General features: G+C 37.7%; 1 protein-coding gene across 1 annotated transcript in view; it reads right to left on the bottom strand.

Annotated features, from left to right (window-relative positions):
- Positions 1 to 23,383, bottom strand: part of MICU2 (mitochondrial calcium uptake 2) — a 136,105-nt gene that overhangs the window by 53,586 nt on the left and 59,136 nt on the right. The window contains exon 2 of the mRNA XM_063149029.1: positions 10,366 to 10,513. Coding sequence (XP_063005099.1) covers positions 10,366 to 10,513 — 148 coding nt within the window. The remainder of the gene's footprint in view (positions 1 to 10,365; positions 10,514 to 23,383) is intronic.

Raw genomic sequence — 23,383 nt, forward strand, 5'->3', positions numbered from 1 at the left:
TCCTAAGAGGCTGTTCTTTGCCAGATCTCTCTTTTTATGTTTTAACCACTATGCAATGATTATGCCAAAAATTTCCTCACCTAAGGATGCAGAAAATAATTTTCTCTACCCCAGTATCCTTAGCTTGGCAGACACATGGAGGTAGAAATGAGGACCAGAGCACCTTTGGTGCCGGAAGCTGTTCTGCACGTAGTGACTGTGAGCACAGCACAGGCTACACGCATTTCAGCATTTTGCTCAAGTGAGCATTGCTTTGAACCATTTTTCTCCTTAACTAAAGCTGCAGTCTGACATTCAGAAATTTCAGCAACAGCCTTAATTTAAGAAGTTCCTGACTTTCATCCTCAGACCACAGCGATTGATAGCAGATTGTGCCGTGAGCCAGGGAGTGATGCTGGCTTTACACAGATAAATCAGACTCAGAAAAGCATGGAATAAAGATGCTACATGAAGCTGTGGAATAGATGGCCTCACTGAGACAGAAAAGATAAAAATAAACTCAGGTTTGCTAATCTAACAAGACCAGGGCTGAGTGGTAGCTTAATTATCCATAATGTATCACAGAGCTGACGTTCAAAAGAAGAAAATTCACTATTTTAGGAAATGGGAAATGTGAGCATAAGAGCAAGAGGGTTTATACAGACAGTGACTACTTTTAGAGTAGGGATATCAGCAGAGTTTTTAAGCAATAGAGATATTGTGTCACTGTTTTCCAACATAAGCAGTGGTTAAAAATGATGCTAAATTGAGGATGAAAAAAAATGTATGAGGTCTATATTTTAAGTTTGTTTTATTTTAAACTGCTGAAATAGGAGCTGACTTAGAGAACATTTATGATAAAAAAAAACATATATGATAAATAAATATCTTCCCATTTTGAAACACTTAGCTATGAAATGTTAAAGACAAGTACTAAGCCATGAAGTATTCTACTAATAGATGATGCAAATCCATAAAAATACATTATGAGATATTAGATGTTAACTTAGGTTAGCAGTGGCAATAAATATGGTTGCTCTTACAATGGTTTGACTAAGCAGATATCCTTTCTCTTCTTTACAGAAATAGTGGACACAAAGAATAGCAACTGTCCTCTTGAAATGAACATTTATTTTAGCTGAAAAGGAGAGAGATTGAAACAACAAATGAATCAGATTTTAAATGGGCTTTTTTGCTTTTTATAATTCTCACAGTTGGTACAAATGAAAAGCAAACAATGGACAGCTTTCTTCTAGTGAATGTGTAGAGTAATTTATGTTGCCCAGTGTACTTTTAAAATGACCATACTGGTTTAAAAGACCCTCTCACTTTTTCAGCAGTACACACTGCCTTTACCACCATTCAGATGGCAAAAAATGTTTCTCCTTAGCCAATTCAAGGAAAGCCAGAGAAGTAGATGAAACTTTTGAGCATTAGATTTTATAGTTTTTCCCAAGAGACTGATAGTGAAGCAGAAGGAAGCTCACACATTCTAAGTCACCAACAAATCCACAGAAATGAAATAAATGCTATTGTCAGGGTGTGAGTGACACACAAACACAAGTACACCTCTTCCCCAGAAGAAACAAAAATGGAAAAAAAACCCCAACATTTGGAGAGGAGCAGAAAAGGAGAAAAGTCCTCTGTGTACTGCAATTGGCAGTTTCCCTAGTGGGATACGTGACTGACTATGAGCTTGCCAACACCAATGCAGCAGCAAAATTTCACTGTCTCAGTAGTTCCAGAAGTATTGGCACAAAGGACATGCATTCAAGACTTGAAAAGAAGGCTGGTGCCTGGGAAAACGAGCTGCATCATTCTGAAGACTTCAAACATCAGTCCTGAAAGACAACTGGAATAAACTGAAAAACATCAAAAGGTAGCTGTCTTGGCCATGTCTTCTATTTAAACTCCACGCAAGGAGCCCATTTCAGAATTTTTATTAAGTCAAGTATGATTGCAGCTCTTGGTAAACAAAGTCGCTGGACACTAATCAGCTGAAAAAAACAGCTAGAATAACCAAGAATTGCCAGGTAGGATGGATTTGTACCTATCAGCAATGCGAACTACTTATTGTCTGGTAACAAGCAAGGCAGGATTTGTTAGAAAATGTAGTATTTTTTGTTAGCTGAATCTGTAAAATCCTTTCACTTTCAGGCTTTTCCAGGTCTGAGAGGAAAGATATTTAAAAAAGGATGCAGCTAGCAGAATGACCAGGTGCCTGCCAGCAGTATGGATATAGATGATGGTTGAGCTCTCTGAGGGACTGGACAACACTGGATGACTGATTTGATTATTAAGAATTGTCTCTTGTCTGCATTCTCCTCTGCAGTAACAAAGCTGGTGACCCAAGGGAGGCACTGCCATACAAGCAGGTGGCTCTAACAAGAGGAACCTGTGTGTTTTACACATGGAAAAATGTCTTTGAACTCAGTATTTGCTTTTGTTTCACAGCAGATGAGGAAGGCTACTGAGCGCAATCAGTGCTATAACCCACTGCAGGTGCAAGGCTGGGGAGTGAAAAACAGCATAACCTGGCCAGTTTCTCACTTAGGGAATCAGTGCCAGTGTTTTCCAAACAGGGAGCAATGGAACTTCTCAACAGTGCCCCTGGAGACGCCAGCTGTTTGGCAAGTAAGGACAGCTCCTCTCACCTACCAAAGCAGGCTGCACACCTTGCCTGCTGCTACTGCCTAGAAGCAAAGTGATTGATACTCTGTGGTTTTACCCTAGGCATTTTTAAAAACTCATAACGTAACATTTTTTTATGAGAACAAGCAGGAGAAAAATAGTAGTCTGTATCAAGGTTAGTCAAAAAAGAATAAATCATATGACTAATTCAATAAAAATTCAGCATTGGCTAAGGAAAAGCACAGAACCATCACTACCAAAAGAGTTACAAACAACTGAAAATATGAGGCTAGAATGCATGCTAGATTTTGGCAGGAGTCTGATCTGCACTCCTGGCACCTGCTATCATCCGTCAGTGGTCTGCAGATCCTCATCAGTTCTTAAATAACTGAATGCAAGCCAAGGAATTTTAAAACCAGACTGTACTTCTTAGGTATAAACCAATACCTGTCTGTGTTGAGGACATATGTTGCAAGAAATTAAAATACACTTAAGAGTGAAAAAAATTCATTGAATCTGTTTTCACGCTACATCTGTTAAGACTTAATTGTCAGTTAAGCAGGATGTTTCAGAACTGATTAAGTTCCACTGAATTATTTAAAAAAATACTGAAGTAATCTGTCAAAAAGTATTTGGAACCTGTGGGAGAATGAATCCCAAAGATATTTTCTCTGGTATGTTGACAGTATGTTATAAAAGTAGTTGAAACAGTGTGTGGTGTTCTAAAAAAAATAAAAAAAAAATCTTTAAAGATAGGAAAAATATTCAGAGACCAAGAATGATTGTATGAGCTCTTGAAATGTGCCCATATGTATAAAAAAAGTGACTTCTCTGTTAAGTATTTCAAATATCACATTAGCATGTCACAAAACTGGAATACTTGACTAGAGCAGAAACTGTTGCAAGACTTCTGAAATTGTAAGGCAGATGATGTTTATACAACAAGCAGACTCCTGTTATTAATAACCAGATCTTTCCATTACTTGCACTACAAGTATTCTGTACGAGCACAATATACTTTCATTTGTTTCAGGGAATCTGTTTTCCATTCAGATGCCATTAAATAACCAATAACTTTCACACTTTAAATAACCAAATCCTTCAAGATGTGCATTGAGACCACTTGCCTCTTGCTCACAACTCTGCCGAAGCCTGATCGCTTTTATTATTGCTACTATTTTTGTGCTGAGTTTTATGCTGAGTTTTTATAAATTGCTTTCCTTTATTGAGAAGCTGTAATTTATCTTCTCATTGAACTGTTTTTCTGAAAGGTAAATAGCTATTAATGTATTTTCAAATCATCTTGCCCAAGTTTTTACCTAATCAGTAAGCATTGCAGTCAATTGAGGTAAGAACTCTCAATCTGCATCTCTCTTCAGCCAGTCATCAATGCCACAAAGGGAAAAATAGGAATCAATCATAACAGAGACATGAGTTCAATGCAACCTTACTGTTGTCTCACACAGATTACTGCAAACATACATATGTAATTAATACAATGCCAGTATAAATTTAAGGGGCAAAAATATGTTTTCCTATTTAACTGTACAAGGAATATATCTCAGGTACCTTCAACATGGTTGAAGGTAGGAAATTAGAACTGAAGGGAAAAAAAAAGACATATTTTCCCTCTGCAATGATATGCTAAAACATGTTCCTTTTTAAGTGATCTTGCTCCATGGCTCCCTTTTCTCCTGCTCTCCCATCTGACCATGCACACTTCCTTGCTGCTGCAGCCACAGGGCTACAGTGCTGGAAGCCAGCACTCACCAAACACCTCTGCTCTCACCACTGCTCCCCTTCAGCTGTTTTCTGGACTCTCAATCAAATACACTTTTCTGAAATATGGGAGCAAACAAATAAGTTGGTACAGATGCCAATGGTTAATACACCAAAAAAGAAGCCTGGCCAGTAGAGCAGATTTGAATGCTGCAGGAGGGAACACTGCATTTCTCCTCAAGAATACCATCTTTGATTCTGTTGTGTAGTGCCTTCTGGTGCAACCATCATGAAAGTGGATTAGTGTTTATTTTGAGTTCACAACAAAACATATAAGCATAATAGACACAAATACACATTATCAAGACCATAGGAATTTCTGCCATATTTCTAAAATAACTATTTACCATGAAATTAGTTTTTAGATAAACATACAGCCTATGTATATTAGTTATCAGAGTTAACATCTAATTGATGAGGACAAAAGAAAAAGCAAAATACTCCCTTATTTAGTTTAATTAATTAATTACCAACAACTGGCTGAGGCACAACATTAGATCTAAAACAATTTAGTATTTTATGCACAACAACTATTTTAATATTCTACTTGGGCACTTAAGGGAAAGTGAAAGTAAGTTACTTTGAAGACTTTGACTGGGTGGTGGTAGGATTTCCTAAAGCTTTTTGAGTGATGAAGAATCCACAGTATGGGAGACATTTTCAGCAATCCATGTTTATCTTTGCTTTTTTGTTCAGTTCCTTAATAGGAAGAGTATTTTCCTTTACTCACAACTCCACTTTAAGCAATGAGTAAACAATGATGAATATGAAGCTTTGGCTAGAAATGGCTGATTTTGTTTCATTTTCTAAAGTTCAAAAGAGATTAATCTAATGACCTTAAACCATCACGTTTTTTCTTTGCATTTATCTTCACTTTAGCTTCCGTCTACCACTGGGCAAGGGGTCATCTTTGTCATGTGTACTCAGCTTGCAGAGTTCTTTACTGTGTTTGGGGAATTTGAGCAACAATGACATATCTGTACTAAAAAACCACTAAATGCAGAGATAGAAAACAAATTTTTGTTAACACATTAGAAATTGGAGAAAATTGAATTCAGCTCCCAGCTGTTTCAATGGCTCCCCATGCAACACTTCAATCCCTACTTCCCATATAAAGCTTCTCCATTTATACAAGCTTCAATCTTACTCTTTGACTCTGAACCCCAGATTTTAGATCTGACACTGATGCGTGACTCACATCAGTCTCATTAGCTATCGCCTATGAAATTCAGGTCAAAATGAAGACACTGAAGTACAGGCATCTGAACCCCTGCCAAAGGCAAAAAACTCAAGACCCAAAAATAAAAAGACTGACTCAGCTCATTCCAAAGTACTCATCTACTGCCTGGTCCCTCTTGGCCCTCCTAACACCACTGGCTGCACCAGCACTGACCTCAACTAAGGACAATGGAGAACTCGATGTTTTAGCTACCACAGCCTTGCACTGTGTCCTTTCCTCAGATTCCCTCACAGCCATGACCACGCTGATGCTCTGGCAGGAAGCCACACATCATATCAAGGCTGCAAACACAAAACAACTTTGCACCAACTGTGCCCCCACAGAAAGCTTAACCAACTTGAACAACTTCTCCAAGGGAACTTAGAACACACTTATCCTCACTGGCAGATAGGACTCTGCCATGGAAATACTGCCTCTGGTACCCTGGTACTGCGGAACACAGGAAGATCTCTTTTACTGTAGCTGAATGAATGAAGATGCTACAACACATTAAATCTGGACTGAGCAGAGAAAGAAGGATCAAGATCTTTATTTAGCAAGTGTCAATTGTTATCAGACAAGGTAACCTGAAGGTTTGTCTTCTACCTGGAAGAGGAATAATCTTCTCCAGAAAAAAATGAACATAAGCACAGTTCAGATTCAATGCTTTGCAACATCTTCATTTCCTGAAGGACTCTTACAGTCCTTTTCAAAGACTAATACATATTTTCTTGTATGTTCTGCAACAGCACATCAACCATGGTATTTCCATGGAGCTCTAACACAGCATTAGTTGTCTAATCTGGAATATGAGCCTAATTATGCACAACGGTCTAAGATAAAAATTTTACATGAAGGGTCTCTTGAAAATGCTCCAGCACTGCAGCGAAAATTCAGTGTAAATCAGTAGAATTTTATCCTTCCCATACCTGTGATGCTAAAAATGCCAGAATTTCTGATGCAACACAGCAAGTTTATACTATTTGTATTAGATATTACTAGACATTGTGAAGTATTTTTACATCACAGTAGGAACAGTAACAGGGAACACGTTTTCACTAAATTATCATTGCATCAGGTATGATGATTTACATGAACATCCCACAGATTACCCTGAAGAATTTGGCTGGTTTTGCAATGGTTTGCCACACATCCCTGAGGTAACAATTTTAACACAAGATTACACGGCATATAGCCATGAACCCAAAATCCCCAATGGTGCATTCAGAATGCACTGAACTAACTGGTAGAAAAAAATGCTGCCATATTAGTTTTGCACTGATACAAATGCTGTGCCACACCACCTCATCTCATTTACTGTTTGTCACTGTTTATAAAGAGATAGCTGCTTCCTTTCATAAAATAACTAACAGTAATAGAACAAGGCACATGTTTACAGAGTAACTTGGTGTTAGAAGCACTGCCTCTAAAAGCAAGCAAATTTTTTTTGGATGGTGTCTTTATTCTTTTATAGAGCTCTTTGCTTTGTCAATATGCATAACAAAAAGTCTGTCAGGAGACTTTGCATTTGTAATCAGCTCATCCTCCTCACATGGCAATACTGTAAATATTTTTCTTCATTTTCACCCTCACAGTAAATAACTTTGAAGGTGTGATTTAATTAACAGGAATGCAAACATTTCACAACTTTTTTCTATTTTAAAGAAAATGTGTAATGGAGAAACCCATGCACCAGGAAATAAATGACCAGAGGTAGTGAGCTAAGGTCTACCACGCAGGGTTCAAGATCACTTATGCTGGATGACAGTTGATATATTTGCAGTACAATTCATCCATTTTCTTATCTGGTAAAGTGTTCCACAATAAATTATAATTTATTGCATCTTTTGCAACCTTTTCAGAGGCCACACCTAAGATTTTTGCTTCAGCAATAAATTCCACCCAACTGTGTACAGGAATTCACTTGATAATCTGCACATAGCTGAAATATTTTGGTATTTTTTAATGCTAGCACCAACAATTCTTCTGGTTTACACAACACCACATTTACTTTCTACTCAATTTAACTATGTTTAAAAACTAAAAGGAAATTTCAAAGTAATTCTCCAGTGACAACCACCCATGAGCAAAAAACCCTCAGGCTGGCTGGCCAGGCAATGTCTCCTATTCTCAATTCAGATGTGTTTCTCATCCCTCCTTCTGCCTGCCTTTTTTCCTTGTGGGAGTGTTTATCTCTGAATAGGGACAGATCAACCTCAGCAGTATTTAATGATGTACATAACTAAACTGCTCATGAGGCTGGCCATATGTTTCTGCATATTGTCTGTAAAAAGTACAGCAGAAACAAAACTTCAGAACAGCCCTAAGTCTTCCATATTACCATAAGCAGCTTTCAATTGGAAAACTCCAAGCAAATATTTATGAAGATGAATGGTCACTGCCAGGGTGCTTCAGATTTTGCTGGGAGGTTTGGGTTTTTTTACTTATTAGCAATTAATAAAAAATAGGTAGAGAATAACCAAATCATTAAAACTTGAAGTTCAGCGTTGTAAGACTCACCATATGCATGAGGGATCACATGTTAAAATTGCATCTAAGTATGCAGTAAGTGAAGAGCTTTCTAGGGTAAGTGGTGTCATACCTTTCTCTTTTCTAAAGGCACTGTTCAGGGGGAAAGAGAATTACTTTATTACATAAGCAGAAAGCTTCCAAAATAACTGCTGCTTGGCTATTAAGTTCACTATCTTGACCTACTCTGAATATACCATGACAGACACTTGAGACAGGTCTGTTTATTTTCCTCATATGAAATTCTTTGAAACACAATGAATAAAACCACTTCCTTTAAATTACTTCAAGTGCCATATTTCTCTACTATCAAAGTCTGTGTCTGTTTGCAGTCACATAAAAATGTAAAATTCCAAGCAAGAGAAATCAAGAGAATTGCTTACCACTGTGTTTATGCTACTGGCCAAAAAAACCTTACCAAGGGCAGTTAAAAAATATTTTGGAACGTTAGATTCAAGCGTCAACATTTTTCTATCAAGCATCTATGATGACTGCTGCAAGCCTGACCTCAATTTGAAATGCTAAATATGCATTAGAGCAAAGGTTTTTTTCTTGTCATTATTTATTCGCTTCTGTTTAATGCTATTTCCTACTCATATTAGCAAAGCAACTGAAATTAACTTGGCTGCATTACAAATAAATATCACCCCATACCACTTCATTAAAAATCTGCATTAATTGGAGTAACCAATTAATATGGATGAATGGCTAGAACTGAAACACACTTATCTCTCTAACCTTGTCTTCAGACACAACTGTCTGAAAACCACAACTTAAAAAGTAACATTTTCTGTACACACTGTCTTTCAGGCTGGAAAACTCAAAATAAGTTCCCTTTCATGTTTTTAACTTAATGATTTAAGTTTTGAGGGGGAACGAAGTCTAACACCCATACAATTAAAAAACAGCATTTTAAAAAACCTCCATGACTCTCAAGGTCATAAAGTTCTTCTAAGGATTTATATTCAGCTTTGTGCAACATTAGAAGCTTTGTGTCAGCAGTGAATTCACGTATCCTTATCACCTACAGATTTTTGGCAGATACTGGAAAACTTCTTTTATTACCAATAATTCTATCTAATAATAATTGTCCTATTTGACTACTTGCAGCTCTTTTAAACTGCTTTCTGCCCTAGATTTTCGACAGGCTTCAGTCAAAGTGCTTTCTGGTCTCTTTCTTTCTTTCTCCCTGTCTCTCAAACCCTTCCACAGGACCTTGAATTCCTTTCAGGATTTCCAGTTCAATACTCCCAAGTCACTACAGCATTTGCTGGGAGGTGGGCAGAGCATCCCAAGCTTTGAATGGCTTTTGCTAGACAACATGTTCTCCTGGTCAGCATGTGCGGATTGCAGCAAACAACTACTAAAGCTGGGATTTCTCTCTCTTTCCCTCAGCAGGTGAACCAACAGAGTATTTGTCCTCTAAGTGACAATCCTCTCGGGAAACTGGAAAACTTAACTGGAAAACTAAAAGAAAAAAAAATTGGGAAAACTATAAAACCTAATTTTTTAAGGAAAAAAAGCATATATCATTAAAAACATAATGGTATCATGGAAATAACAGAAGAAGATAAAAAGATGAAAGAACCTTAAGGAATGGGAGAGAATTAATGAAACCAGAAAACCTGCAGAAAAGGACAACAACCTATGCACTTTTTATTTGTGTGCTGTTCCTATCTTCTCCTCAGAAAGTACACTTTTAAAAGCTCTTCTTGAAAAGATACTTGTGATTTTGATTTGTTCTTAACTAGGTTATGTAAAAATCAAAGAAGATTTAAAACCAAAAATGTAGAACTGAACTCTGGGCTCTATTATTCTCATTTAACTCATTCCCATCACTGCCTCCTCTAAGAAAAAAGGTCACAGAATCACTTGCTGGTGAAATGGATAGAAGATAACAGGACCAGTAATGGTATGAACACTATTATAATACATTCATTCTATTTTCTGTGGCATGTAAGCAATTGAGGAACTACATACTGATCAGTCATGTAAATTATGCAGAGATGTCATCAGCAAGTCAGCAGATTTCTAAATCATAAGCCTCACTTCACTTGTGTAAAGGGTAGCGGTGTCTGTGAGAATCCATATGGGCAACAATGAAAAATTGGCTTCTGCTGATTTATGTAACATAAAGGATCTTATCCCAGTGATTTGCAAATGACATCTCTAAGGGGACCAGCAGGATTCTTCTCCTTCACAAATACAATGACAAGAAAACAACTTACGTTCAACTTGATCGAACATTACTGAGAACAAGAAATCTCTTGGTGTCATGTAATATTCTCCTTCATATTCCAACGATGCAAAATGCATGAAGCGGTGCTTTCGAAGACACAGCCTTTCATCCACGTCTGCATGAATGACATCTTCTTTCTGAAAAAGAAAAAAAGTCCACTGCATTTGTAGACCAAAGATGTAATTAGAAAAAACCTTATACCCAATCTTGATCAACCTCAGTATTTTGTGGGTAGCCACAACAAAAAGCTACCAGCAATAAAAGCTTTTATGGCACAGTCTTAAAGAATGACGTGCTTACATGATAGTCAAAGTACTTTTTGGCTTCACTGAGAACACATGAACCAAATTAATGGCTCGATGTCACCTAAGGCTGATCCTGCTTTCCACTCCCCTGTTCTCAGCCACGTCTTCCTGCACCTCCTTGTTTGCCAGCTCTGCTCCTTGGGCTCTTGCTGAGCCAAATTCAGCTTGATAACTTAACAAAAACCTAAACCCACCAAACAGTAAATAGATTTTGCCAGGTTAGTGGCTGGCTCAGCAAAGGCTGAAATGTGCTGAGTATCCATGCAAATGAGCCATTCCTGAAGCTAAGTTTTGAACTATGAAGCAACTCCTAAGATGGGAGAGTACTGATGTTCTAGTTTAAATATGGGCCTGTCTTTCAGACAAGTCAAAAAAATGGGAAAAGCAATGAAAACACCAACAAAAGAGTCAGAGATCATACCACCAAAACCAAAGATTCAACTAGTCAAGCACACAAAAAATCTCCAACTAGACCTGCTCCTCATTAATATCGAGACACTCAGGATGAAAACCATGAGAGTTGACAATACTCTGATGAGTAGCACCAGCACTTACTGGCAGCAAAAGAGGACACAGACCCAGTGAAACAGAGGTATTTATACTTCAGGATTTCAGAGATGGTAAGTGACAACAGGAAAATGAGAAACTCTAAGATTCAGAACACACACTGTGTGTATTTGAACATTAATCATAGAACAATTACTGTCACATATTGTATTATATATTATGGTATTTCCAAATAGAAGGCTTCAACTTGCCATTTAATCCCATGCCTTGCAGCTCTATGTTAGCATTAAGGACTTGTTGAAGTATTTCACTGAATGACAGGCAACAAGCACCTGTTACAGTCAATCTGAGTTTTCCCTTGTAGCCTGTTTGTTTGCCTCAAACCTCAGGTTTCAATGAAGGGTGGGATCCCTTCAACCAACAACAAGAAAAAACCAATGCTCATAATTTAGATTTAAAACAGTCATATTCTGATATGTAAGGAAAATATGGGCTAACTCTAAGTATCTGAAGCCAAGACTTGCTTTGGTTTAGAGAGAACTGCTTTAAGCTTTTTACAGTATAGAGCTCTATCATGGCCTACAATCCAAGTGCACTGCTGCTGTTCAGACCTGCATGTTCTGGAAAATACTGCTTAAAACCAAATCAAATGTAGCAACAAATGTAGCTTTATTATTTTCAAAACTTTAGGGGACAAGTGACTCTATAATTGCTTAGTTAACAAGACTCAACAAATGCTGCAAATCCCAAATGAGTATTTCACGGTTGCTGGGTATTAACATGCTGCATTCTTATTAAAATCACATCCTTCTCACAGTAATGAAAGCAATTTTCCCCCAATGGCAAATTTTTAAAAAAAGCTCAAAATGGTTTCACAGTTGTCCTTTAACCAAAATTATGTAATGAAAAGCAATCTTTCTGCATAAATCCAAAAAAAAAAAATGTTTAGACAAGAAGTAAAAAGCAAATTCTAATGTTCAAACCAACTGGATTTTCAAGTTTCATAAGTCTTGCAGTATTTATCTGAATTCTGTCTAAAGCTAAATTTGTTACTGATAACAGAACACTGAATTTCAGAAGTCAACAATTTTAACTGAAATCCATAGGTACCAGTTTTGGTCACCACCATATAAGAAAGGTATTAAGCTGTTAAGAGAGTGTCCAAAGGAGGGCAACAAAGACGGAGAAGGGCCTTGAGGAAAAGTCGTATGTGGAATGGCTTAGGTCCCTTGGTCTGTTCAGCCTGGAGAAGAGAAGACTGAGGGGAAATCTCATTGCAGTCTGCAGCTTCATTGTGAGGGGAAGAGGAGGGGCAGGCACTGGTCTCTTCACTTTCATGCCCAGTGACAGGACCCAAGGGAATGGTCTGAAGCTGTGCCAGGGGAGGTTCAGGTTGGGTATTAGGAGAAGGTTCCTCACCCAGAGGGTGTCTGGGCACTGGAAGAGGCTCCCCAGGGAATGGTCACAGCACCAGCCTGGCAGAGTTCCAGGACCATTTGGACAGAGTGCTCGGGCCCATGGTGTGACTCCTGGGGTGTCCTGTGGAGTGCCAGGAGTTGGACTTGAAGATCCTAATGGATCCCTTCAAACTCAGCTTGTTCTGTGATTCTGTGTTCACATATTAACTCTGAAGGGTGCCCTGTATTTGGAAAGGAACCTATTCCCATCAGAATTACAATAATGTGATTGTGAACTCATCAAACCCTTTTTTTTGTGAAACTGGCATTCCTGATTTGTAAAACAGCCATGGCTAACTTCTTAGGAACATCAGCTTCAAAACTAGCACAAATGAGAACGAAACAGGATGGAATAAATCAGCTGTGCCATCTCCTACTTTTTTTTCTAAGCTTTTGCAAAATTCCTGACATCCTGTCACTATTAAGGAAATTTGTCATCTGCAAAGAACACCCTTCAGGACATGAGCATGAGCTCAGCTAGAGCAGCTACCATCTCATTTAAAAGCTCATTCACTATTATTTTCTTCACCAATACATATCTCTCCAAGTCTTCAATAAGCAGGGATGCCAGACCCACCAAAGACAGCTGGTAAGGGATAGAAATACATGGGAAGAAGTAGGAAGCTCCTGTTTTTTGAAAAAAAACCCAAAAAACCAACTTATAAGCATAACTCCCATTTGTTCTTAAAAGAGATAAATGTTTGAATAACTATTCTAATCATTATTCCAAGTGCCTAACCAAAGATCAAATAAAAATTATGTTTTGAAGAAAAGGCTGACTCAATCACTTAAAATTAAGATTGATCTTCTTTTGAAGTACTGATCTAATGAGTGCAGAGGGAAGCAAGCACTTTCTTCACAATTCAGTATCCTTCCCACTTCAATTAAATCCTGACTAATTTCTAAGTAGTTTTTCCTGAGTCATCCAATGAGTCCTTCAGATAAAAAAGATTTGACATTCCTGACATTTTAAAAAATACTGTGAGAGCTCATTTTGCTCATAAAAATGCATGTATTGGACAGAAAGCAGAGTTTTACCATAAAATGAGTTTCAAGTAAAGACAGGTATACTGTAAAAAATAATTATGTAAGAAATAATTGTGTATTTAAGGCTGAACCTCAGATATTAGGGTATCTGTAATCTAACACCTAAGCAGTTTCCAACAGTGCAAGCTCAAGGCAAGCTGGATACAAAAATTTAAATTTCTGAGGCACAATGGGCGAGAAGAATCTATTACTACTACCACAAGATTCTTGTAAGCATAGTTTAAAATAACTCTGGGGTTGACTTAGGCTTATTTCTGCCTCTAACAGTGCCACACAGGAGAAATCCAACCACAAAGAGCTACGTGGCTTTAGCGGTAGGGCTTGGGCTGAAATTCCACGCTCAGCTTGTTCTTCTGTGTGTGGGTCCAGCTGGGGCTTCAAACACTGGGTCTTCCCACGTGCTCCACAGCAGCCCCACAAAGAGAATTGAGAATGAAATTTTAGCTTTAACTTGGAATTTATATGCCTCTGTGGTTTTATGTCAAGCCTTCAGTGCCAATTTCAGAACGCGCATGATAAAGCTATGATAGCTGATGGTAAATTAGAATTGAATGACATGAAAAGGGCTCCAGGAGGATGCTGTGCAGGTGACATGGCAATGGATCAGGAGCTGACCAGCCACTGGCATCTACAAGCATTACCAAAGACTGTGGTTTCCTTCCTAGCTTCCTGCACAGAGAAATGCCTAAGGACAACAACGTTACTTCAAACAATTAATTTTCATGTTGACATAATTAATCTATTTATCAGTCAGTTTCCTAAACTTAAGATGCTATTAAAGAATTAATAGTGCTCATGGTGTTCACTCTTTGGCTTGTGGTTTTGTGGTTTTTTTTGTTGTTGTTGTTTTTTTTTTTATTTTTTTTTAATTTTTTTAAATAAATTCAATAACAATGAAGGGTTACATAAATAAAACTTTGATAACCCTTACCTGTGTTTTTAGCGACACTGCTGATCACTGTGATATGATTTTTGGTAACACTAATTCTGTATCTATTAAAAATCTAAGTCATTCTTAAGTACAAACTCAAATATATGCTGCTGATTATTCAAGAGAAAATATTTTAAAATATCATATGCACTTATCTCCCCCTTCAACTTAAAATTATGCCTTCCCCTCTAATTAATTTTACTTTTTGTCCCTTTGCACAGCATTTGGTGTTTTAATGCACCTGTGCCTTTCAAGTTTTCTATCTTAATCTCTTCTGCTTATAAGATAGAATACACTTTCCAATATAAAATTTTTCCAATATAATTTTTTTTCTTTACCCCTTTCCATATAATCTACTTATTTTGTCTCTTTGTATCCTTTCATTGTCTTTCTTTCTTCTATTACCTACATAGCTTCCTTTCTTTTTCCTTCAGAAAAAAATGAAATTAAGATGCCATTTTTTCTCCCTCATCTGAAAAGAGGACCCATATTTTTTTTTCTTCCTCTAATCTGAAAGAATTAACTTGTTACACTTATTTTACCTGCTACAAGAATAACTAAACCAATGTGTGCACGTAATTAAAATCGAGTTGGTGCCAGCCAGATCTCTGGGAGCCTCAGGTTTGGAGCCATTAATTCACACTAGATCTACAGAAGGATTTAGCAACTCTGTATCAGATTTCTGTAGGACCGATGAAAACGTTGCAGTTAACTAGTGTCATTATTGTATCTCCATTTCAACCCAATCCATTCTGCAATGACCAAAATAACAAAAAATGTAACTCGACCTCCAACTCCGCTGCACGTTAACATACCCAGCACGCATGTTGAATGCACAGAGGAATAATGCTCAGAGCTGAATGTTTCAAAGTTTCATATGATGCAATAATTGACAGATGAAAAAGAGTTTTGACAAGAAATCCATCTGACAGAAACATGTGACTTACAGAAAGCTCAAAATCATAATGTTTAAGAAAGCTTGTATAAGTATGTGCAAAAGTAGTTGGTACTTTTACAATAAAGGAAGTGAGCCATGTCTTGATCAAATGCACCAGTTACCAAAACCAACACCAAGTTAAAGAAATAAGATCAGAACCAAAATGTTCTGATGATGTGAATTGATCTGTATTGCTTTTTTAAACATTATGTTTTCTGAGCTCGCAAATCAAACTTAGCTTGGACATGAAGTAAACTTGTGGGGAGGACACAGGGGGGAAGCACAGAACACATGCAGAGAATATATTTCTCTGGAAATCAATTCCAAATTACAAGTATTTGAGTGACTGAAACTGAACAAGCAACTACATTTCTAAAAGCTCTGACTGTCAAGAAATCCCTAAATATGAAAAGGGCAAGAGATTAAAAATACCTTCTCAGGAGCTACTTCTGAGACAGAGAACAGCCTGCTAAAGTAAGGACAAGAGAAGAATGAGAATGCAAAAGTCTAATGTCTGGCTGCTCTTAATGGCTGTATATGAACACTTGAAAATTAGAAGAAGCCCTTTCTATGCGCTAACAGGTGCCACTCCCCTCCTTTCTTTCAAATAGCTGCTCAGTCAGTTCTGCTGTGCTGGTACTAATTAGTGACGGTTATGTTTGAAGCAGCAGCTGAGGAGTTTATTTGCATCTAAACCCCTGCTATTTCTGGTTTTAATTTTTCTCTCCCTCCCCTTGTATTTCACTGAGTTCAGACTAAATTGTGCACACAGAGCAACTGTTATGAGCACCCACACCAAATGGAGAATTAACTCAAACATGAGGATAATAGAGAAAACAGTCTCAGTTTATGAGGGTTTTTAATTTCAGCATTTAATTCCAGAATTTCTGGAATTACCAGAGCTCATTTTTAAACATAAGCTTAAAACAAAGTAGGAAACTAGCACATTTCCCCTAATAGAATATAAGAAAGGCAGATAAGGTACCCAAGCACTAACAAGCTGGGGAACCAGTTAATTAATTTAACAAACCATACATTTTCACCTCTACTTGCAAGTTATCACACCAGCCTCCTTACACATTCCCCTACTGAGGCTGACACACCTCTCACACACACTGGTGCAGAAGTACTAAATACATACAGAGTGGCAGGGGGACCACACTGATGCCTCAAAGACAACACATCCAGAAATGTGTCCATACAACTCTCTGGGAGAGCTCATTACATTGTATTCGACAGTCAGTAGACTTGGGTGAAAAATGTGTCACATTTCCTTCTCACTGATCTTTCTCAGTCAATCACTTCACATTAAAGAGCAGTTAAAATGTGAAGACACAAATACATTTATCTTTAAAAGTAAGAGGAATTAGGTATTTTTGAAAGAAAATGTGTGGATGCGTAAACAATACACACTGTGTACTGTTTGAAAGATACTATGTGTGGTGCTTTATTGTGTGCCTTTAAAATCATAAAATCACAGAACAGATTGAGTAGGAAGGGACTTTATAATCATCTAGTTCCAATTCTCAGCCATGGGCAGAAACACCTCCCACCAGACCAGGTTGCTCTAAGCCTCATCCAGCCCACCCATGAACATTTCCAGGGAAGGAGCATCCACAGCTTCTCTGGACAACCTGTGCTGCTGCTTCACCACCCTCACAGCAAAGAATTGCCTCTTAATATCTAATCTAAATCTGCGCTCTCTCATCTTAGAACCATCATCCCTTGTCACATGCCCTTGTAAAAAGTCCCTCTCCAGCTGCTTCACAGGAGAAGTGCTCCAGCACTTCGATCATCTTTGTATCCCCCATTGGAGTGACTCCAGCAGGTCCATGTTGTTCTTACGTCGGAGGCCCCAGAGATGGATGCAACTCTTCACATGGGGTCTCATGAGAGTGAAGGGGCAGAAATCCTTGACCTGACGATCAAGCTTGTTTTGAAATGCCATAATATCTTTATTTTATCTCCTCCTTCTCAATTCAAATGATGTATGGAGTGTCTCTCTGCACACCTTCTCAGAAGGAGCTGGGAAAGCTTCTAAGCCATCTGATTTTGCTTACCCTGAGCTTGCAGATCTTTGGGATTTTCAGGCTGATAGGACTTTACCTCTTAAGTGCACTTTTGCTGCAGAAGGAAACCATATGCCCTTTCAAATAACTGCCTCCTTTGATTGGGTAACTCAGACAGAGGCTGTACTTCATCTGTTCTGAACTACATCAAGAGATAATCCATTTATTACATGAGATTCAGTTTTAACTGCACACCCTTGAGAATGGGACTATATATGCCTGAGTCTGAGAAGTGCAACTTCAAACTGTTGGAAGTTTTGCAGTCCAACTCGTGCCAGCTGCAAGGTGCCATATATTTACCTGATGATTTACAGCTTTAAAAGGTTTTTACTGTCATAGTGCTTGGTCCTGCAACTGCACAGACAGGAAAAAAAAGTAAACTGCTTTAAAAGTAGGTGGTTGAATGCTAGACAACTTTTGTTCTGAACATGACAAATTCTGGACTCAGTGCTCATATGGAAGAATTTAAAGGAGTAAATATTTAATGCTGGCTGTAGGAACCTAGGTAGAAGAATCTAAGGGAAGGCATGTTTAAAACCTAGACCGGGAGAAGATAACAAAAAGAGAAGGCAACTTTCCAATAGGTAAACAAAACAGTACAGACGAAACTCTGAGGATAAAGGAGCTAGATTTGACGCAGCAGACAGTCAAGTTACACAGTAAAAAGCAAAGTGGTTACATTTTCAAGTGGGGTTTTTTTTTGGTAATTAAACAAATGTATTGCATTAGCATGTAATGGTTGTGAATATTTAAATATATCCACATTCATGTATGAATAAAAGGGACTAGAAACAAGATGGCTATTCTAATCTGTGTAATGGCTGAGCAAGAAGTGGTAAATACAATGGAATGGGAACTAAGATAGTAGGAAGTTTAGAGATAATTTGAGATAAAAAAAGAACAGAAATACACCAGAATCTGTCTCACAAGCTTTTTAAAACTTCAGACTGCTCCTGTCAATGGTTACATACACTTTCAAGAGTTCTGTATGCCCTAAGTTTGCAACAATGTGCCAAAAGTATTCCCTCAAAGTCGCTGCACCACCATGATATTTTACACACAAAGTATGTGCTTCAAGGGAAACACGGTGAAAGAAACTGCCTCTCTCTCATCAGAGAACACTGTCACTTGTGTGTTTTTGAAACACATTTCAGAATATCCATCTTGTTTAAGCACTACTCTTAACATGTTTGCACATCCAAAATGTTTTAAACAGTGGCTGATGGCACAGTGCCTCCAACAATAGTAGATGTAGAAGAGCCTTGGATTGCTGTATCACTCCCTAAAACACGTTGTGTGCCAATATAACCACACAAATCCCATTAATTTTTAACCTAGGTACTTCGTACTTGCTCTGCCAGGGACTTTTCACCATGACACTGAGATGGCATTACAAGAAATACACCCGGTGCTGCAGTTGCCAACCAGGCTACCACGGTGCTGACCAAAACCAACCCTGCAGCAGCAGAACCTATGGATTTAAAACCATTTCTCTACCAAGGACAAGCTCCCCCCAAGTGGAAATACCCTGTGACTTCACCTTCCTGGACTAAGAGCTATGTTTCTGTATAGGAGAGTAAACAGAACTCAAACCAAACCAAACAGAAGATGTACATAAGGCCTAAAAACACTTATACGACACTATCGAAGAATGAAAAAAAAATTAGAATCTTAAATATCCAACTATAATATATGTTATCTGCCATCAGTTTCTGTAAACGAGTGCTTCTATTTAGCCAATCTGCAAAGACTTTAAAAGAAACTTGTAGCTATTATGAATTTATCCAAATTTCAGTGTTTCCCTTTTGGAAGGGTCTGAAAACTCAGTTTAAAAATGTCATGATTCTTGGAAGAAAGTTCTGCTGGCTCAACTGAGACAGAAGCCTTTAGTTTATTCGTCATGTAAAGCATGAGCTACAGGGTTGTGCTTTAAGGCTCTTGTTTTAATCCACACATGTATTTAACAGTGTTACAAGTCACTGTACATTATACCAGTAAGCACACCAGTTGTACACACTCTTAGGATGGCTTACTACAGCAAAACCACCTAAAACTCAGTAAATACTGGTAAAGGAATTACAAGTTTTACAGTTTGTGGTTTGTGGGTTAAAAAAAAAAAAAAAAACAAAAAAAACCAAGCAAAAAACACCCAGCCCCCCAATAAAATTAAAACACAACAGAAGAGGTCATTGTAACTACACAAGCATTTCTTATAAATATTGTGAAATTTAGGAAAAAAAATCACTGTCAAAAATGAAGAAGATCCCAAATAGCAGGCAATACTCAAAACATACAAGTCTTGAAGAAAAAATATCTAAGAATCCTAGATGTGGCAGATTGCTGGAAAGACAGGAAAATTGTGTTCAGAAAGTGTCAGAATCCCCTTCTGTGATAATGTGAACATTACAGAGCTAACCACATTACTCCTTCCCCCAGAAGCTTGAAAACTCTCTGGAAGTGTGTGAAGGGGAAGTTAAGTTTTCTAAGCTTTTCTCCAGCCCTTTTTAAAAAAAAGTCTTTCAAGATAAAGACACACACAAATTCAAGGGGAAAAAACCTCAAAACGAAAGGAGGACAGATCTATACACTCCAGGTTCTTCTGCATAAAGAACAAAATTGAAAACAAAAGGAATCCCTACCTGAAAGTCACAATATACTTTTTACTCTTGAAGAATTCTGTCAGATTTTACCCCCATTATTAGCCATGCTATATCAAGACATTTTCTCAGTTCTCAGAGAGTCTGGTACTTAAAAAGGTGCTGTAAGTGCAGGGGAGTTAACTGATAGGGTTGCCATAGAAAAGACTACACCACCAAACCTCCTAGAGCATTCAACAGCAGCTGGGAAGTGTGAAATTCCTCAGTTTATTTCAGTGAACTAACACTGTTAGATAAAACTTCCAGAGTAGCAAATTAATCAGAGAATAACAACTTGTAAAGAAAAGAAAATAGAATATCTTTAAAGCTTTTCTTTCTGTCTTTTTTCCTCCTTTATTTATTAAACATTTAGTCACACAAGTGAAAAATGGTTAACAAGTTAAGCTCTTTAGAAGAGTGGTCAGAGCTATGCTCAGAGGATTTAGCAGGTCCCAGGAGGTACCAAAACAAATATCCATATGTCCTGTAAGATTAATACAACAATAACAACAAAGTCATTACAACCACAAGAAATGTTTATACTGTAATTAAGTTGTAAAATTATATTTATTTCTCCATAAAGCTGCTGACTTCCCTCCTAAACAAATGATTTGTTTTCTGTAGGAGTCACTGATCTTGTGACAATGCCATGTGTAAAACCTGAATGTCTTAAAATTCACTATATTTTCCAATGGCTTAGGCATATTTTTCATAGACTTGCTTATTTTTTTAAACTTTCTACCTATGCAGAATTTTTCTTCTACAGCATTTCCATTTGATACAGAAATTACATATGGAAAGTCTGGATGAAAAGAGACAGCTAAAGCAATTCCACTGCACCACTTTTTCAGAAAAACAGAAGCCACAGTGAAAGCTTTATCTAAAACTAGTAATAAAATAATAAAATAATTAATTTACTAATGAAATATTTTCACCAACATTAGTTTGTAAAAAATTCACAATAAATTCAAAATATTTGAAAAAATAACTCTGAAATTTAGAATTTCCCCCATTCAAAAGAACATATTTACTTTGATCTAAGCATACATAATTTAATCAAAGAATTTGTGTAATAGTTGAAGTTTTCAATAGATTGCAAAATGCATAACACACAAAACTGGCAAGGATAATCTTCAAAGTTCTAGCACATTGCTGTGTAGATCAGAATATTTAAAATCAGCTTTTGACAGCCCCTAATGTAATATCCACAGAGAGCTCAACAGATGAGATATAGTTAAGGGCACCAGCGGAAGGTAACAGAAGTTTGAATTCATTAAATAAATTAAATTTACACACACACTGTATTTGCAAAGAGGTCTTACTACGTTTAAACTGGACATCAAGGAGATGATTGTTCAGAATACTTGATTTACATCAGAGAAATTCAAAAGGTCACTTTTCCATTTAGAATTATCAAGAGTTATCCTAAAGTCAAACTCAGTATCAGACTCTGTGAATAGACTAACACTGACAAATATTTATTTTAATTGGAGCTATTAGAGAGTGTAAAACCAGTGTATTCCTGATAACAGCAGAGTTGTATTGACCCTTCATTTTTTACCAGTGTTTATAAATTCCATTCTCTAATTTTGTACTTTTCTTCTATAATGAAAGTTCAAGTATGTTTTTTCAATCCTCCCTTCAAAGTGCATCACTGCTGCACCCTCAGTGAGACTGCAAGGTCACAACAAGCACCAAAATTTTCTTCTCTGCAGCACCTGAATCTAGGAAAACCCCGTACCTAGTGGGTCATCCACTTCTCTGTGCTACATTCCTCTGCACCAGAGATAAAGTTGTTTTCAGTCATCCTGGCTGCCCCTAAACAGCTTTTGCAGAGGTTGTAGTACCATTTAAACAGGTCAGCAAGCACGTGCTGATTTTCTTTTTCAAGACCTCTGTATCAGTTATCAGTGTTGTTTCATTTATCAAATCTGCCATACTCTTGGAAGCAGACTGTGCTATTAGCACAAACCTTACATTTCTTTGGGAGGTCCAAAACTCTATCTGATGTAATTCTGTCTTCTCCTCTTCAAAATTTTTAAGATTATCTTTATCTCAAACTTCTCTCGTGAAATAGTTTTGACTGTGACATTTAATTCAAGAAGGATGACATTATGTAAAACCCAGACTGAGCCAAATAAATGCTTTGTTCAAACTCTTTTCTCTTGTCAAAAAATGACTTCTCAGACATCCTAAGACCTCAGCTATGTGCACATTTTTTCAAGAGAGACTGTCCATTTGTAAATGTTTACAACACTAACTAAACGTAATGCATGTTAGTTTTCTCCTGCTCTGCTGGAGAAGGTTCACTAGCCACCAGAATAATTTAAGGTCTGAAAGCACAAATGGATGACTTGATTTCTAGCTGATTCTAATCACCAAGCACAGACCACAGGTTCATTCTGGGGGCAACACTGAAGGCAGTGGAGAGATGAGCAAAAACCAGTTACAGGGTGGTTCTCACTGTGCTTAGGAAAAAACCTTGCTCATTTTGAAAGACAATGAAAGAGAAATGCATATTTCTTAGGTCTCCACTGCATCTAGGGCATGGGCTCTGTCAAGCTCAAACTCTGCTTGCCATCATGTCCATTGAGACACGCAGCCTTTGGGGAGCCCCTGCAGTGAAAAACGGGGCCCCAGGGCACCCCTTACTGCCAAGAGCCATATTCATTTAAGGCAATTACACTGCTCCCTGCTCCTCACTGCAGAAAAAGTGCTTTAGCATCCCTTTGCCCAAGGCTCCACAGCCTTGACTTGGCAGTCAATTTTGTGACCTGTTAGCAGATCTACAGATTTCAAAAGCACTTCTATTCAGAAAAGCAAGTAAATGCACACATACACTGCTCATGTTCAGAACTGAACTCGTGCACGTGTCTAGTCCTATCTTGAAAGTATTTGGAAAACATTTAAGGTAGAATTAGGTCACAAATGACCTGAGAAGACAGGAGGAATGACTGTGCTGGGTCAGACCAAAGGTCCACCTCATCCAACATGACTTCTCTTTCCTTATGGTGTGTGGCTGCAAGGTCAGAGCAACTCAGTGAGTTGGACATAGCACTAAAAATCCAATTGCAGTGTGTATGCATCAATTCAAGCATTGGTCAGAAGCAAATGCTTA

This window comes from Melospiza melodia, chromosome 2 (assembly GCF_035770615.1).
Source record: "Melospiza melodia melodia isolate bMelMel2 chromosome 2, bMelMel2.pri, whole genome shotgun sequence".
Taxonomy (NCBI): domain Eukaryota; kingdom Metazoa; phylum Chordata; class Aves; order Passeriformes; family Passerellidae; genus Melospiza; species Melospiza melodia.